The sequence below is a fragment of the Phallusia mammillata genome, chromosome 2, assembly GCF_965637545.1.
Source record: "Phallusia mammillata chromosome 2, kaPhaMamm4.hap1.1, whole genome shotgun sequence".
Classification (NCBI taxonomy): domain Eukaryota; kingdom Metazoa; phylum Chordata; class Ascidiacea; order Phlebobranchia; family Ascidiidae; genus Phallusia; species Phallusia mammillata.
In genome coordinates this window covers 21,718,137-21,736,241 of record NC_137253.1, presented here as the reverse complement: position 1 = coordinate 21,736,241, position 18,105 = coordinate 21,718,137, and the positions used below count along the sequence as shown (strand labels likewise).

General features: G+C 36.7%; 1 protein-coding gene across 1 annotated transcript; it reads left to right on the top strand.

Moving 5' to 3' along the window:
- Positions 1-1,075: 1,075 nt before the first annotated feature.
- Positions 1,076-16,796, top strand: LOC145213148 (uncharacterized). Its single transcript, XM_080081382.1, has 35 exons — positions 1,076-1,163; positions 1,564-1,824; positions 1,900-1,992; positions 2,279-2,434; positions 2,496-2,645; positions 3,083-3,235; positions 3,561-3,683; positions 4,647-4,811; positions 5,524-5,640; positions 5,935-6,075; positions 6,447-6,569; positions 7,802-8,056; positions 8,810-8,926; positions 9,221-9,343; positions 9,701-9,823; positions 9,932-10,054; positions 10,652-10,816; positions 11,570-11,686; positions 11,981-12,103; positions 12,460-12,582; positions 12,691-12,813; positions 13,072-13,194; positions 13,432-13,536; positions 13,643-13,707; positions 13,766-13,927; positions 14,021-14,239; positions 14,413-14,646; positions 14,707-14,829; positions 14,906-15,043; positions 15,149-15,258; positions 15,319-15,526; positions 15,599-15,746; positions 15,879-16,042; positions 16,098-16,268; positions 16,407-16,796. Exons 1-35 carry the CDS (start codon positions 1,076-1,078, stop codon positions 16,590-16,592), a joined length of 5,118 nt encoding a protein of 1,705 aa, XP_079937508.1. The 3' UTR covers positions 16,593-16,796.
- Positions 16,797-18,105: the final 1,309 nt, after the last annotated feature.

Sequence of the window (18,105 nt, the reverse complement as noted above, 5' to 3'; positions counted from 1 at the left end):
GTAGTCACAAAACGTCATTACCCGCATAATTAATGCCAACTCATCAATAATAAAACACGTTTTGACAATTAAACTTCAATTATATTGACCAGTCTACAACTTACACGTTTGAAAACAGCTACCCGTTTAAAAAAGTAATGATGTGTTTAAATATAACAGTAAAGCTCTTGTAGTTTTTGCAGAATTTTATTAATCGTCCCGAATATTGGAGATCGCAAAAAATAGTACGTCGTTACCTGCAGGTTTTAAAAATCAAATTTACAGTGAAAGGTTTGTTTGTTTGTTATCCAAGCTTGACACCGAGCGTCTATCTAAGTGTGCATGTATATCCAACGCGGCTGCAGATGGTCCCACAGACGCAGGTCTTGCAATTATATAAGCTACCAACGTGAGAAAAGTTTTTATATTTACTTCTGCAATAGGAGTTATAAACAGTAGCAACAAACACATCTACAAAAGCAAAACAAATAGTAGACTTAGCAAAATAACAGTGAACAACCTAAGTTCAGGAAATGTGCGTGTTTACAGCCTACGAGCATTCTCATAAGATAGTGATTCATATGCGGTTAGGTGTCGGCTACGTGTGATGTCACTAGTGTCAGCACTTAATCACAACAGTCTTTAGACAGATTCATTCATTTATTTAAACAAACGCATTTATGCTCGTTAATGAGTGGCTGTTTACCTCACTTCCGTATTGTAACCCAATGAAACAAAGGGGACAAAATAGTGTTTCTAGCATAGCGCTTTTGTAGATGCTGAAGCAGTATAGTTTTCGTGGTTGTACACAAGTGTAGCGCAATGGGGATCCCTAATCTTGTTTGGTTTCTTATTTTGTGCACAGCTATGGTCACTGGGCAACAAGGTAACGTACAATATATTTGCTTTTGCATGGAGTTTACACGTAATAAATTCTTGAGAATATTGCGTCAGTAACCGTTTAAACCGACTTTGTTTAGGATCTATTCATCAAATCCAAAATAGCATTTACTTTGTCGGAAACAGTGTAGTTAATTATACGGAAGCCATCCAGGCATGTGAAAACGACAACGGTGAATTATTTCCCATTTCCACAATGAATGATTTGGCGACTGCATGGAACATTACAAACAAAACCAACCAGGTTTGTAGATGCAGCAATATGAACACAACAATCTTCGAAGGTATATTTAATGTTGTGGTGATATGGTTTACGGTAAATCATATCGGTTTGTTTGTATAGAGATGATGAATGATTTTTACATAAACGATTCAAACTCAAACCACTGCATGATCTACAATAGGTTGCAAAACCACACAAGATGGATAAATTGTGACAACAAAGCACGATTTATTTGTCAATTGAAAGGTCAGTTTACCACAACAGGTCGCAACCACACAAACTGTGTACCTCTTTTGTGCAGCTTGTGCCCCCAAATCAGAATATGTTTCGTCTTACAAAACACAAAGAGGAATAGAATAATAGTAGATAAAGCTACGTTGTAAGTGATTAGATATACCCACCTTAACACTGAATATAGAATTCGTACTGTTTTCCAACACAACAATCAGTGTTTGTTTCAGACTCAGTCACAACCGGACAGTCGTTAATCAGACCTATCAACTGTTCCAATGGGAATGTGATTGACATTGCAGTGTCCAAGCATTTTTGCAATGAGCCAAGAAATGCAACTGCTGGCAGTAATGGGACATATCAATACAACGTAACGCTGGAAATGTTTGGATACGACATACATTTTGTTGAGTTTAATTTGATTGCACAAGGAATCAGATCCTCATGGACGTATGAGGTTACCCTTCCGTGGCAACACATCGTGAGTACAGGTAGGTTGCATAAACGTTACTTTATGCGTAGGTTGATATTCAATAGATTTAGATAACGCCTTACTGTTTGTTAAGAATATGATTTGGAATGTACACCCAACAACACTTGCCTTGAGTTCCAATGCCATTGTGAATCGGAGAACTTAGCCAATAGCACTCACTGTGAAGGTAAGTGATGAGCCAATTCAATTTCTTAAATATGGCGTTTAAAATTGCAAATTACCAAGCAGAAAGCAATTGGCCATTTTAACGAAATAATTTTTTTCGCCGATTGGGTTAAAAGTCTCGACAATTTTGAGTTTAATAAGGTTTTAAATTTTAGCCTTTAGCGTTTTACTCCCAGAATGCCAGCCTTTTAGGCGCCCTTAAGTTCGAAAAACTTAAATATTAGATTATTATTATTAGTTAATAGCTAGTTGTTGGTCAAACTTAATTTCAAACCAAAAACGTTTAGATATCGATGATTGTCTTGCTTTATCATGTAATTGGACAGATGATAGTGATATGTACCAAAACATAACGCCACCTAACGGCTTGAATGCCATTCGAAACTACAATTGTCAGTGTCCAAATGGCTATTTCTGGAATGGTACTATGGGATATTGTGAAGGTACGTGTTTGCAGAAAGCTAACAAATTGTCTCAAGCAGCAAATTACATCTCTTGCAACAGATATTGATGAATGCAAGAGTGGATATTGCGATTATTCACATCAAGCACAAGCTTCGAGTGAATGTTTAAACACTGCAGGTGGCTTTAAATGTGACTGTCTTGGCGGATATAATTTAGTTAATGAAAGTGGGGGGAAATACAAATGCAAGGGTAAGTACTTTTCTGCGCCTATATCACTCAAGCTTGCCATTAACAGACATATAATGCTAATGTTATTAGGGAATTTGTTTCGCAATTTTTCATTGATTTTTGACGTAACGGCTCATTGTAGCAGCTTTAAGTGTTGAGAAGGAAATTTGCAGTTACAAAATGCATAAGAAAAAATTCAATCGCAGCTCGCATAACTTAAAAAATTTCTTATGTAGACATCGATGAGTGTTTGGGGTTGCCGTGTAACGTATCGGAGAATGCACAATATGGGCAATACTACAACCAAACAGATGTAAAGTGTAGAAATAGGATTGGACGTTATGTTTGCAAATGTCCTTCCGGATTTTTTTGGAATTACAACAAACATGAATGCCTGGGTATAAACGATAACATGAAAAAGTCTTTAACGTGTAAAAAATGCGTTTTGCTTGTTGAAGATCGCAACGAGTGCAGTCATTTGAAGCAATTTTGCATCTTTTTACCCGAAACTGGTAACAGACCATCGTGCAATAATTTAATTGGCAGCTTCAACTGCACTTGTCCAGGTGGATATGAAACAACAGAAGAAAACGGAAAAGTTAAATGCAAAGGTTTTAGTTCGATATCAGTATCCTTTATATTTCACACATCCTTTTATTGCAACATAACAATGTTTAGGTTTCTTTTATATCTAGTCTATTTTTTTAATGTAGAAAACTTTCGTTGTGTCCGTTTTTTAGCACACGGTCAAAAGATGAAAAAGCGGCTGTATTCACTGAAGAAAGCAAAATTTATTTTGTCTTTAAGGGGCTAAAGTTAAAGAAATGAAACTAAACCAAAACTGTCAAGAGCATTGCTGATAGAAAACTATTTTAGTTTTGTTCCGAAAGCAAGCTTTACAACCGTATCAAAACCACACAATACTGAATATTACAGATATCGACGAATGTGAAATTGGAAACTATTCTTGCCACAGCCTAGCAAATTGCGTTAACATCCATGGCTCATATACGTGTGTCTGTAAAGACGGATACATCGGAGATGCTGACAACTGCACGGGTAAGAAAAATATTTTTTTCTTTGTTTGTGCGAATCTAAATAAAATAGCTTGCGAAACACAAATTACACTTTCAGGTGTCGAGTAAATTTTTTGTCCAAAGTAGTATTCATAACAGTTCACCTAGTTAAAAAAACATTTCTAACATTTTCGTATAGCTGCCATTAAAATTCTCGCTTTTACCTACCTAGGTATAGAAATATGTAATATAGGATTACAGGTCTTCCCAGCTCACTAGAATCAAAATTTGTACATATGTATGTATATATATATATAAAACTTAATAAAACTTGATTTGGATAAGGTAAAATGTAAAAAGTAATTAAAAAAGGTAAACATGTCGTGTCAAGAATAAGGGAAAGGTAAACGCGTACCGGATAGGGCAGTGGTTCTTAACCTGGGGTTCGCGGACCCCCAAGGGGTCCGTGAGATGGTTTCAGGGGTCCACGGAGGGAAATATGTTAAGTATCATTAACCAACAGAAGAATATTTTTAAGTTTCTTAACCGTTTTTACAATCCTGCATACGAGTGCACGCTGTTCATCGCACCTTAATTGGGCCAAGAACATATACTTTTGTAATTGTTTTCGCTATTGTGACATCATAACACACATGGACAATAGACTTTATAGGACAAGTGATTTGTGAAGTTATATATACCAGAAATATTATCAATTTGATGCGTTGGCCACTAAAATACAGAAACGTCATTGATTTTAAAGGACTGCGAGGGCGGATTTAAATGCTTCTAAAGCATGACAGGGATAATGCAAGAAATGTGAAACACAAAAAGACTTACGGTAAATTGCGTTGGGGGTCCGCAGACTTACAAAATTCATAAAAGGGGTCCGTGACTACAAAAAGGTTAAGAACCACTGGGATAGGGCATTAGGCAGAAAGGGCATGTCAACTTAGCGCCCACAAGTTTCGCGAAGTTAATAAAGCAAACAACTGTGTATTTTTAGACATTGACGAATGTAAAGTTGATGGTTATTGCCTTTACAAGAACAACGCAACGATAAAGCCAACGTGTATCAACTCCAATGGCAGTTTTCAGTGCAACTGTTCAAGTGGATTCGAAAGGAGTAAACGTAATGATCAGGACCATTACGTCATTTATACTTGTGAGGGTAAGCGCTGTTTCGCCTTTTTATCAACTTGGAAAAGTAGGTTACGCATTCTCTTCGTCACATTAAAATGCTTCACGCAATGTCAATAGCGAGCTGATAGTCGTGCCGGGATTTTCAGACCTGACTTCACACCAGACAAAATATTTGTTGTAATTTCGTTTTGGTAAATCTTTCGAGACGTTTAGGTAAAGTTCGGGCCCGCTAAAAGTATTGTCAAAAGTACTGGCGCTAAAACTACTGGCGTTGGTAATACACCATTGGAAATGGGTTATAATAATACGTTTATGATTTGCTGTCAGATTTTAAGAAATCGGCAAAGAATCGGTTTCCTTTATTTAAACGTTATTGTTGCAAAACAACTTGCATCAAAACAAAACAACTTGGGTGGTTTGGGGGGTGTAGAACATAAGTTGAGTAGACACTAATAAAACAACTGTTTACCTTACAAATACTTGTTCAATTTAGAACAATTTACCCAACAAATCCTGAAAATAATATTTTAAGCATCATTATTTTTCTGGTCATGCTTATTAAGGATGAAGGCTACATTATACTGCATGTTGTAGCGTAGTATGCAGTGTTCAAAGTTAGAAGCAATAACATGCTTTGCGAGAAATATTTAATAGACAAAAAGTAAGCCCAAAATGGACGCCCTTACAACTTCTCAAAAAACGACTTTTTTGCTTGTAAATACCATTAATCTGCTTTACAGATGTTAACGAATGCTCGAGTAGTCCATGTCACTCCAACGCAAAATGTGATAACACTTTTGGCGCACACAGATGTACTTGCAAAGATGGGTTTCAAGGCAACGGAACAGAATGCACAGGTGGGCAGATTAAATAGAAGGCAAAGCAATTTTAAAAGATTTCTATTAAACTGACAAACTACCAGCATTCATACCGAAAAAGATTTTATCGTTTATTAAATGTCTGACTCTACTTTGATGTATTTTGGCAATACTCGTCATATTGCAGTTGTTTTAAAAAATAATCCATTCATGGCGACTTCGTCGAAAATGTGTCACCCTAGTGACTCATTTTCTTTGACCGATATAGTTATGCTACATAACCTTAATGGGTCATTTATGTTTCATAGTTACCTATTTGTTTATTTTTCGTAGATATTGATGAATGCACTCTAAACTCAACCAACTGTGGGAACAATAGTGACTGTCAGAACACCAGGGGCAGTTACAAATGCGATTGTCATTCTGGATACAAAAAGAATGGGAACTTAATGTTTGTTCTTAATGTTTGCGAAGGTTCTTAATGTTTGTAGTTCGTAATATGTTAGTTTAATATTACAAATATCAGTGGAAAGAAAAAAAAGCACTGGTACGTATAACTTTTGACAAAAAGATTTTCTGAAATCTCAGTCAAACCTGTGATTAAGTCTGAACTTGCATGTCTACGTAAAAAAGACAGTACAGACTACGTTTGAACAATATTCAGGGCTCTCTGAAATGTAAACCTTACTGCAAAGGTCTGTATATAGACGCTTCAGGGTTTATTACAGCTATGAATTTATGTTCATCTTAACTAACTGCACAGTTGGCTTGAATTTAAAAGGAATGAAATACGATCCGTTTAATATATATTTTTCAACTGCAACCATATGTACTAAATGTTACAGATATTGATGAATGCAAGATGGGGATTGATAATTGTCACAATCTCGCATTATGCAATAATTTCGCTGGTTCATATAAGTGCAAGTGCAAAAACGGCTACAGCGGAGATGGTCAACATTGTACGGGTAAGATATTCTTGTTTTGTGGGATAGACTATAATTTTAAAATTTTATCCTACAATTATCTGTTGTTTCAAAATCAATATCCTAAACCGGTATTTCATGCGCCAACACAAACATTTTTCCAGATATAAATGAATGTACAGTGAACGTAAATTTATGTCATCCCAATGCAACTTGTAACAATCAGTGGCGTATCTCGGATCGTTTTTAGGGGGGGGGGGGCAACAATATAAAATATATTGCGCCACCTTGCGGTGACAAGTACGCCACCTTGCGGTGACAAGTGCGCCACCTTGCGGTAGACTGTGTAGACCTCTCTGTTAGCACCTGTTGTGCCCACTAAACTCGCAATATCAACTAAATGCTGGTTAGCCTAAGGCCCTGAGAAGCCCTTACTCTTGCTGTAAGTAACGAACGTTATAGTCACGATTCGATCGTGTTCATGTAACACTTTTTAACACTCGGCACAGTTGTTTCTAACAGTGGTTGCGTCTTAATCATATTGTGAATTATCTTCACTTGTATGAGTGTGACGTAACAAAGCTATTATAAAAACCCATTGTAACGTCATACGCGCAGTTGGACAAGATTTAATACTAAAACAGCCGGTCAAAATTTCTTGAGGGGGGGGGCATGGCACCTTGTCCCCCCCCCCCCCCCTAAATACGCTAGTGGTAACAATACTGATGGTTCTTTTTTCTGCACCTGCAAAATTGGTTTTAGTGGAAACGGACAACAATGCACAGGTAAATAGATTCCAAAAAATGTAATATGATGAACTCATTGGAGAATGATCCAACAGATGAATGCACATATTACTTATAAACGTTGACAAAACAAAACAAAACTTATCACCATAGAGTTAAGAAAAGATTACTATTATGGAAATATGCTTAGCTGTTTGTATCTTTGTTTCGAAAGCAGATATGACACAATGCTTTAACGCAGTGGTCGGCAACCGCCGGTCCGCGAGGAGTTCGTTACCGGGCCGTATAATTTTTCAGGTTAAATGCTTTGCCTATGTATTCCAAGGCTGATAAACTAATTTAAGCTTTTTTATTGCTAATTATTTGTATTTTTTTAAGACCGGTCCGCGATAAAATTTTAGTTTCAAAAACGGTCCGCAGTGCGAAAAAGGTTGCCGACCCCTGCTTTAACGCAACGCGTACCGAATGTTGCAGATATTAAAACTTGATTTAAATAAGGTTAAAATTTGAAAAAGTAAATTGAAAAAGGTGAACATGTCGTGATAAGAATAAGGAAGAGGCAAACGTGCACTGGCGGAGAAAGGGCATGGCAAATACGACCCAACTGTGTGTTTTTAGACATTGACGAATGTAAAGTGGGAGGTTATTGCCTATACAAGAACAACGTAACGATAACGCCAACGTGCATCAACTACAATGGCAGTTTTCAGTGCAACTGTTCAAATGGATTCGAAAAAAGTAAACGTAATGATCAGGACCATTATGTCATTTATACTTGTGAGGGTAAGTATATCATTTAAACGTGTGAGGGTTTTTATCAACTCGAAAAGTTTGGTTACGCATTAGGAAAAAGTTTTGTAGGCGTCTCCTGTAAATGAAGTGCACTGCAACAGTAAACAAACTTTTATTTAAAAACAACTCAATCTTTTCATCTTCTTAAATTTCTTCACGTATTGTCAACAGCGACATCACACCTGGCAAAATTTGTGTTGTAATTTCGTTTAAGTAAATCTTTCGAGTCCGATTTTTTTAAGCTCGGGCTCGCTAAAATTATTGTCAAAAGTTCTGGCGCTAAAAGCACTGGCGTAGATAATTAACCATTGGAAATGGGTTATAATAATACGTTTATGATTTGCTGTGAGATTTTGAAATCGGCAAAGAATCGGTTTCCTTTATTTAAACGTTATTGTTGCAAAACAACTTGCATCAAAACAAAACAACTTGGGTGGTTTGGGGGTGTAGAACATAAGTTGAGTAGACACTAATTAAAACAACTGTTTACCTTACAAATACTTGTTCAATTTAGAACAATGTACCCAACAAATCCTGACAAAAATATTTTAAGCATCATTATTTTTCTGGTCATGCTTGTTAAGGATGAAGGCTACATTATACTGCATGTTGTAGCGTAGTATAGATGCAGTGTTCAAAGTTAGAAGCAATAACATGCTTTTTTTTCATAGATAAAAAGTAAGCCCTTATAACCTCTCAAAAAACGACTTTTTTGCTTGTAAATACCATTAATCTGCTTTACAGATGTTAACGAATGCTCGAGTAGTCCATGTCACTCCAACGCAAAATGTGATAACACTTTTGGCGCACACATATGTACTTGCAAAGATGGGTTTCAAGGCAACGGAACAGAATGCACAGGTGGGCAGATTAAATAGAAGGCAAAGCAATTTTAAAAGATTTCTATTAAACTGACAAACTACCAGCATTCATACCGAAAAAGATTTTATCGTTTATTAAATGTCTGACTCTACTTTGATGTATTTTGGCAATACTCGTCATATTGCAGTTGTTTTAAGTAATTATCCATTCATGGCGACTTAGTCGAAAATGTATCACCCTAGTGACTCATTTTCTTTGACCGATATAGTTATGCTACATAACCTTAATGGGTCATTTACGTTTCATAGTTACCTATTTGTTTATTTTTCGTAGATATCGATGAGTGCACTCTAAACTCAACCAACTGTGGGAACAATAGTGATTGCAATAACACCAGGGGCAGTTACAAATGCGAATGTCATTCTGGATACAAAAATAATGGGAACTTATGCGAAGGTTCTGAATGTTTATAATTCGTATCATGCTTGTTTATATTAAAAGTATCGGTAGAAAGACAAAAACACTTGTATAACTTTCTGATAAAAGCTTTTCTGAAATCTCACTCATACCTGTGATTAAGTCTGAACTTGCATGACTACGTAAAAAAAACAGTATCCACTACGGCTGATGAATATTCAGGGGTCTCTTAAATGAAATTCTTACTAAAAAACGTTTGCATAGATGCTTCAGGGTCCCAGTTATGAATTTATATTCATCTGAATTAAATGCAAAGTTGGCTTGAATTGAAAGGGAATTAAATGCAATCCGTTTAATATCTCTCTCAAATGCAAACACATGTATTAAACGTTACAGATGTTGATGAATGTAGGATGGGGAATGATAATTGTCACAATCTCGCAATATGCAACAATTCCGCTGGTTCATATAAGTGCAAGTGCAAAAACGGCTACAGCGGAGATGGTCAACATTGTACGGGTAAGATATTCTTGTTTTGTGGCATAGACTAAACTTATAATTTTATACATTTTCAAAATCAATATCCTAAACCGGTATTTCATGTGTCGATACATTCATTTTTTCCAGATATAAATGAATGTACAGTCGACATAAATTTATGTCATTCCAACGCAATTTGTAACAATACTGATGGTTCTTTTTTCTGCACCTGTAAAAGTGGGTTTAGTGGAAACGGACAACAATGCACAGGTGAATAGATTCCAAAAAATGTAATATGATGAACTCATTGGAGAATGATCCAACAGATGAATGCACATATTACTTATAAACGTTGACAAAACAAAACAAAACTTATCACCATAGAGTTAAGAAAAGATTACTATTATGGAAATATGCTTAGCTGTTTGTATCTTTGTTTCGAAAGCAGATATGACACAATGCTTTAACGCAGTGGTCGGCAACCGCTGGTCCGCGGCCCGGTACAGGTCCGCGAGGAGTTCGTTACCGGGCCGTATAATTTTTCAGATTAAATGCTTTGCCTATGTATTCCAAGGCTGATAAACTAATTTAAGCTTTTTTATTGCTAATTATTTGTATTTTTTTAAGACCGGTCCGCGATAAAATTTTAGTTTCAAAAACGGTCCGCAGTGCGAAAAAGGTTGCCGACCCCTGCTTTAACGCAACGCGTACCGAATGTTGCAGATATTAAAACTTGATTTAAATAAGGTTAAAATTTGAAAAAGTAAATTGAAAAAGGTGAACATGTCGTGTTAAGAATAAGGAAGAGGCAAACGTGCACTGGCGGAGAAAGGGCATGGCAAATACGACCCAACTGTGTGTTTTTAGACATTGACGAATGTAAAGTGGGAGGTTATTGCCTATACAAGAACAACGTAACGATAACGCCAACGTGCATCAACTACAATGGCAGTTTTCAGTGCAACTGTTCAAATGGATTCGAAAAAAGTAAACGTAATGATCAGGACCATTATGTCATTTATACTTGTGAGGGTAAGTATATCATTTAAACGTGTGAGGGTTTTTATCAACTCGAAAAGTTTGGTTACGCATTAGGAAAAAGTTTTGTAGGCGTCTCCTGTAAATGAAGTGCACTGCAACAGTAAACAAACTTTTATTTAAAAACAACTCAATCTTTTCATCTTCTTAAATTTCTTCACGTATTGTCAACAGCGACATCACACCTGGCAAAATTTGTGTTGTAATTTCGTTTAAGTAAATCTTTCGAGTCCGATTTTTTTAAGCTCGGGCTCGCTAAAATTATTGTCAAAAGTTCTGGCGCTAAAAGTACTGGCGTAGATAATTAACCATTGGAAATGGGTTATAATAATACGTTTATGATTTGCTGTGAGATTTTGAAATCGGCAAAGAATCGGTTTCCTTTATTTAAACGTTATTGTTGCAAAACAACTTGCATCAAAACAAAACAACTTGGGTGGTTTGGGGGTGTAGAACATAAGTTGAGTAGACACTAATTAAAACAACTGTTTACCTTACAAATACTTGTTCAATTTAGAACAATGTACCCAACAAATCCTGACAAAAATATTTTAAGCATCATTATTTTTCTGGTCATGCTTGTTAAGGATGAAGGCTACATTATACTGCATGTTGTAGCGTAGTATAGATGCAGTGTTCAAAGTTAGAAGCAATAACATGCTTTTTTTTCATAGATAAAAAGTAAGCCCTTATAACCTCTCAAAAAACGACTTTTTTGCTTGTAAATACCATTAATCTGCTTTACAGATGTTAACGAATGCTCGAGTAGTCCATGTCACTCCAACGCAAAATGTGATAACACTTTTGGCGCACACATATGTACTTGCAAAGATGGGTTTCAAGGCAACGGAACAGAATGCACAGGTGGGCAGATTAAATAGAAGGCAAAGCAATTTTAAAAGATTTCTATTAAACTGACAAACTACCAGCATTCATACCGAAAAAGATTTTATCGTTTATTAAATGTCTGACTCTACTTTGATGTATTTTGGCAATACTCGTCATATTGCAGTTGTTTTAAGTAATTATCCATTCATGGCGACTTAGTCGAAAATGTATCACCCTAGTGACTCATTTTCTTTGACCGATATAGTTATGCTACATAACCTTAATGGGTCATTTACGTTTCATAGTTACCTATTTGTTTATTTTTCGTAGATATCGATGAGTGCACTCTAAACTCAACCAACTGTGGGAACAATAGTGATTGCAATAACACCAGGGGCAGTTACAAATGCGAATGCCATTCTGGATACAAAAATAATGGGAACTTATGCGAAGGTTCTGAATGTTTATAATTCGTATCATGCTTGTTTATATTAAAAGTATCGGTAGAAAGACAAAAACACTTGTATAACTTTCTGATAAAAGCTTTTCTGAAATCTCACTCATACCTGTGATTAAGTCTGAACTTGCATGCCTACGTAAAAAAACAGTATCCACTACGGCTGATGAATATTCAGGGGTCTCTTAAATGAATTTCTTACTAAAAAAAGTTTGCATAGATGCTTCAGGGTCCCAGTTATGAATTTATATTCATCTGAATTAAATGCAAAGTTGGCTTGAATTGAAAGGGAATTAAATGCAATCCGTTTAATATCTCTCTCAAATGCAAACACATGTATTAAACGTTACAGATGTTGATGAATGTAGGATGGGGAATGATAATTGTCACAATCTCGCAATATGCAACAATTCCGCTGGTTCATATAAGTGCAAGTGCAAAAACGGCTACAGCGGAGATGGTCAACATTGTACGGGTAAGATATTCTTGTTTTGTGGCATAGACTAAACTTATAATTTTATACATTTTTAAAATCAATATCCTAAACCGGTATTTCATGTGCCGATACATTCATTTTTTCCAGATATAAATGAATGTACAGTCGACATAAATTTATGTCATTCCAACGCAATTTGTAACAATACTGATGGTTCTTTTTTCTGCACCTGTAAAAGTGGGTTTAGTGGAAACGGACAACAATGCACAGGTGAATAGATTGCAAAAATTGTAATATGAACTCATTGGAGAATGACCGTAATTTCGTGACAATTCAGGCAACGCAATATTATATTAAAGCAACGTTTGGGACAACTTCAACAACATATTTGTAAAAATCAAAATTATTTGTCATCACTCGAATACTAGGCCTACACCCGTTTTCTGTAACAAATATTTTATTGCGAAAAATTAAATACATTTTTTTATAATTTATCTGATTTGCACCAGTATCAACCATTGTTTGCAGATATCAATGAATGTACATTCAACAAAACTGAATGTAATTTTAACGCAACTTGTACCAATACTGATGGTTCCTACAATTGCAACTGCAAAACTGGTTTTGCTGGTAATGGAACTCATTGTACAGGTTTGTTACAACGCAAAATTTCAAATGGGACTGTTTAAAAAATGGTGCAAAAGAACTAGATTAAGTCAGCCATACAGTTATAACTGTTTTCACAATTTGATACATATGTTCGTTTGTTTTGCCCGTTGGAGTGACTGGCTCCTTTTAGTGTAGCCGCTAGTTGGCGCTAAACGCACGTAATAATCTGTGCCATTTGCATGTCTAGCAAGTGTTTTAATAACGCAAGCATTGTTACAGTCATCGACGTGTGCAAGAACTGTGGAAATAACTCAAGGTGCGAAATCATTAAGGGCATTTACAGATGTATGTGCAATATTGGATATCAGTGGAATGGAGAAAAATGTAAGACAATGGTTTACAACTCAAATTACAAATAGTTGCAATACAAAGTGTTTTTCACCTACTTTACACACAACAAACAGTAATGCAAAACCTGGTTTTCTTGCAGGTGAATCAATTTCTCAAAATTTATGCTTGACAGATCCATCAACTTGTGAGGAGGTGCTAAGTAAGGTAAAATTGCTGCGAACTATTTACTAATCCGCGTTTTTTAACTTTGTTCATGTTTAAGACTCTAGCAAATGCGACCACGAGCACAGCGGGAACGGAGTCTGCCAGCAGTTTTTTAACAGAAATTACAGCAAATCCGCAAACTTTGACTGCAGCTGTGACTAAGAAGGCCGTGGAGTTTATGCGAGATGTGAAACAAGCCGCCTTAGCGGGAACCATACAGGTAAGATATTTACTTATTAGGGCAGAAAAATATACCGATGTAAGTAAGTAAGTAAGCAAACAAATTAGTCAAAACCCATGTCTGATTATTTAGGTGACATCTGGCATCGCTAGTTCGATGTTAACCACCACCAGCAATCTCCTGCACGGTTTCCAGTCGCAGCAATCTGGTTCCCTTAATTCAACTGGTTTTTTAGAACTTCAGCGACAACAAACTGAAGTTGTCAGAGCAATATCGTCGTTAGCCCTGCAAGTGAATCTCGTTTCAGCCAATGAAACTTTTACGTATGCAACCGATTCACTTTCAATGCAGGTATATTGTGGTTTAAGGACTTCGCTAATAATATTTATAAGCGAGGTACGAAAGTAACAATAGGCCCCGCGAGGGCTACACATTTGATTGTCCATAACTACCACAAAACACATTGCTTTAAGATATTTTACACAGTTTTTTCGACTGTGGTTGACATAACACTGTGAACTTAGGCACAAGATATAGATGAAAACAACGAAGCTCCAGTGACGTACAGACCAAAACTTTCGGGAAATCCTGGTACATCCCAACCCCCTGTCATCATTATCCCAGTTTCTGCAACCAAGAAAGTGATGCGGAGTCGTCAAAAAAGATCCGGCAACGATTCTCAACCAGCATCTGTTCGCACTGCTTTTATTTTTTACCAAACATCGACGTTGTTTTACTCCGAAAAGAATGTGACATCAGTATGTGCCTAAGTCTTCATTGACGTCGATGCAGTTTTGTAAACAAAAGTAACGGTTTAGGTTATTTCTGCCGAGCTTGGAGAAGAAAGTCCTGTTAATGATCTCGCGGATCCGGTAAGAATTCAACACGCAGGAGCGAGTTTCATAAACAAAAAGTCCCCATTATCAAACGACTCATTTAAGGTAAGCATGGCTCCTGACTGATAAAAGTAGTACCTTCATTTGTACAAACATCTAGTTGAACTTCGAAATCTTTTAGTCTCTAAAAACCACAGTGGAGTGCGTGCATTGGGATTTTAACCAAAGTGAGTGGTCTACTAGTGGTTGCTGCCTGGATGAATCTTCGGATCCAATCGAATGTCGTTGTAATCATCTCACAAACTTCGCCTTGCTAGTTGTAAGATCTTGTGTTGATTTAATACAAAGCTGGTTACTGCAACACCAACAATTAAAACATACCTTTAGACTTTTTTTGCAAAATGTAACGTTTGTTTGTGAGCAGAATTCAAACACAGTTCCTGGTGACGTAGCACTCGACATTGTCAGTGACGTCGGTTGTATCCTTTCCATACTTGGCCTAACGTTCACCATCATCGTGCATTGCCTCAACCGGTAAAAAACATCCCAACAGTTGATATATTTTACGATATTTTTAACGATATATTCTTGCAGTGACGTGCGACGGCGGCGTCCTGCAAAAATCCTTATAAACATTTGCTGCAACCTACTGATCGTCTACTTAATATTTGTCACCGGAGTTTCCCGTGCAGAAGCAGGCCACGCTTGTACGCTGGTAGCTGTACTGCTACATTACTTCATGCTTACCACCTGGTGTTGGATGGCCGTGTACAGTTACGACATGTACATGTCCGTTGTCAAAGTAAGATTGTATTTGGTTCTTTAAATACAAACTGCATATAACAGCAGTATCAAAATGCCCGTTCTGTTACAGGTGTTCAGACAAGACAAAGGAGCTTTTTTGCAGCGCGTTTCTGCTTTTTCATATGGCACCCCATTGTGTATCGTCTCCCTTACTCTAGTCATTACTATGGGACATTTCGACCAGCAGCATCAACCAGAGACCAACTTATGTAACGAAGGTTCGTATAGCTGAGAAAATGTGTGTGGTTTGAACTTCAAAGTGGTAAATGGAATTTAATATTTTGACGTCGTTTCTTGAGGTCTATTTTTGTTAATTTTATGCCGTTAATGAGCTGTTATAAATTATGTAGGTGGCACTAGTATCTTTTACACAACGTATCGAGCTGATAATATGTGCTGGTTAACCGGACATTCTTTGAACATCGCATTTCTTCTTCCCGTGGGAATTCTTTTCCTTTTCAACGTAGCAGTTTTCGTTGCAGTTTTGCGTGAGATTTCCTGCAAAAATATCGAGGTACGTTTAGAAAGAGAAATAGTAAACTATATGCTTACATGTGTAAACCCCTTAGTCACAAACAAACTCAATGAAGCGAACCAACAAACAAATGTTTCTTATTGCTGCGAGCATGTCAGCCATGATGGGAGTAACGTGGGTCTTTGGATATCTCATGCTAATTTCGGAAGACGCTATCTATTTCAGCATCATGAGTTGGCTTTTTGCAATGTTCAACGCTTTGCAGGTACTTGATGTTAGTTGTCTTAAAAATACTTGTCGTTAAAAATACTTAAAAATACAACTTTATACAACCTGCCGAAATTAAAATTATTTTCCGCACAAATTGTCTTAAAACACTAATATGATATGATTGCACTTGTAGGGAGTGATGATATTTATTTTCACATCTGTTCGATCACCCGAACTGCGCAAAACTTGGTTGAATCCAATTCGCTCAGTCATATCACGTGGTTCCTCCACCGTCAGTGGTAAGATGAGGATGCACAGCCAATCATACGACGTATCGCAAAGTTATCAGGGAACAATCACAGACGAAACACACTTTTAGAATTTCGATGAAGCGAATGCAATTCTGTGTACGTTATAATTAGCGCTGAATGTGTGAAATATGCATGTGAATATAGCACTGTGGGTAAGCTGTGACTAAGATGATATAAATATTTATACATCTAAAGTGTTATATTGGATTATTTATTTGTGTTTGTATGTGTAACATGTATTACACAAGAAAGTTCTAATACAGTTATGTCCCAAAAAACAACAACAATTTCAGTTATAAAAGTTCACAAAAGGTATTTTATACCATCGTGATAAATCTTAAGGCGTGTCTTAGCATTGTGTTTTTTTTCATTGACAAACAGGTAGACATGTTCGTATCCTTAAGAGGTTAGCACTGTGGGTGCGTCAGGTAGTCAGTCATATATAGAAATTACCAGCAACACTAAATAGGTTGCTTTACGTTATATTTAGTGAGGGCAGTGTCATCAAGAAGACAAAAACGACGTCTAGTTATTGAGAAAAACAGCTACCAAACGTCACTGCTGCATCGCTCAATTGAACAATTGAGAAACCAGAAGCACTCTGTATACTGTAATTTGCCAACTTCCTATATTTTAGCGAGGGAGCAAGTAACGAATGATGATCTGACTAAGCCATTAATCAAAGTGATCGCGTGAATGTAAACGATACAGGAACCTTACGTACTCAAGCATTTAGAGTTTTACAGCTTACAGCTCGTAGGAAGGCAGCTATTTGCAAAAAAGTGTGTCTTTTTTCAGTAAACATATTTTGGACGACAGTTTTGACGTTGAACTACAATAGTTACTGGTTGAAGTGGAAACAACAGCAACAACAACAATAATAACAACTTAGCTGTGTGGGAACAATGAAAACAAAACGCAGCATAAACCGATACTTAGCGTGGATAACTTTTTGTACTTTCGGTTGCTATGTTGTGGTGGCACAAAGAGGTGTATAGTTTTGTTTTACATTTTGTTACCCATTTTGTTTAACTTTGTTATTGTGCCGATGTGACTATACACCGGATGGATAACCGTGAGGTGAATCATGTAGCAACTAGAGCTTGATAAAGAATGACTAGGGCGGAGAACATGTCAAGAAGATTGGCTTAATGAAACACTAAAGCTTTAAAATGTGCACCGATCATTCCATTAAAGTTGGTTGCTATATCAACTAATTTGGCCAGTTTGACAACCTGCTGTAAAGCAATGTCAAATTCAACCAGATGTGTGTTTCATCTACTTACATTTCAGGATCCGTCTATCAAGTTGACGATGTTGTGTATTTTGTGGGGGATCATGGTGTCAATTGTTCATCCGCCGAACTACAGTGTAAGAAATATAACGGAACACTATTTAACTTAACGGAAGACTACCTGCAATTTGCTCGGACACTGACACAACGAAGTATTTCCAATTTCACATGTGATAGCCAAACCAACACAATCGAAGCTGGTAATGCTTAGAATTGTTGTGGCTATTGTGATAGTAGACGTCGTTGCATGAAATTGACACGTACCTTCTCTGGTCGTGTCACGTATA

Coding starts and splice junctions, on each gene's coding strand:
- LOC145213148 (XM_080081382.1), top strand. CDS start 1,076: ATGAATGATTTGGCGACTGCATGGAACATTACAAACAAAACCAACCAG. Junction 3,684..4,646: donor AGATGCTGACAACTGCACGG/GTAAGAAAAATA, acceptor GTGTATTTTTAG/ACATTGACGAATGTAAAGTT. Junction 15,747..15,878: donor GACCAACTTATGTAACGAAG/GTTCGTATAGCT, acceptor TAAATTATGTAG/GTGGCACTAGTATCTTTTAC.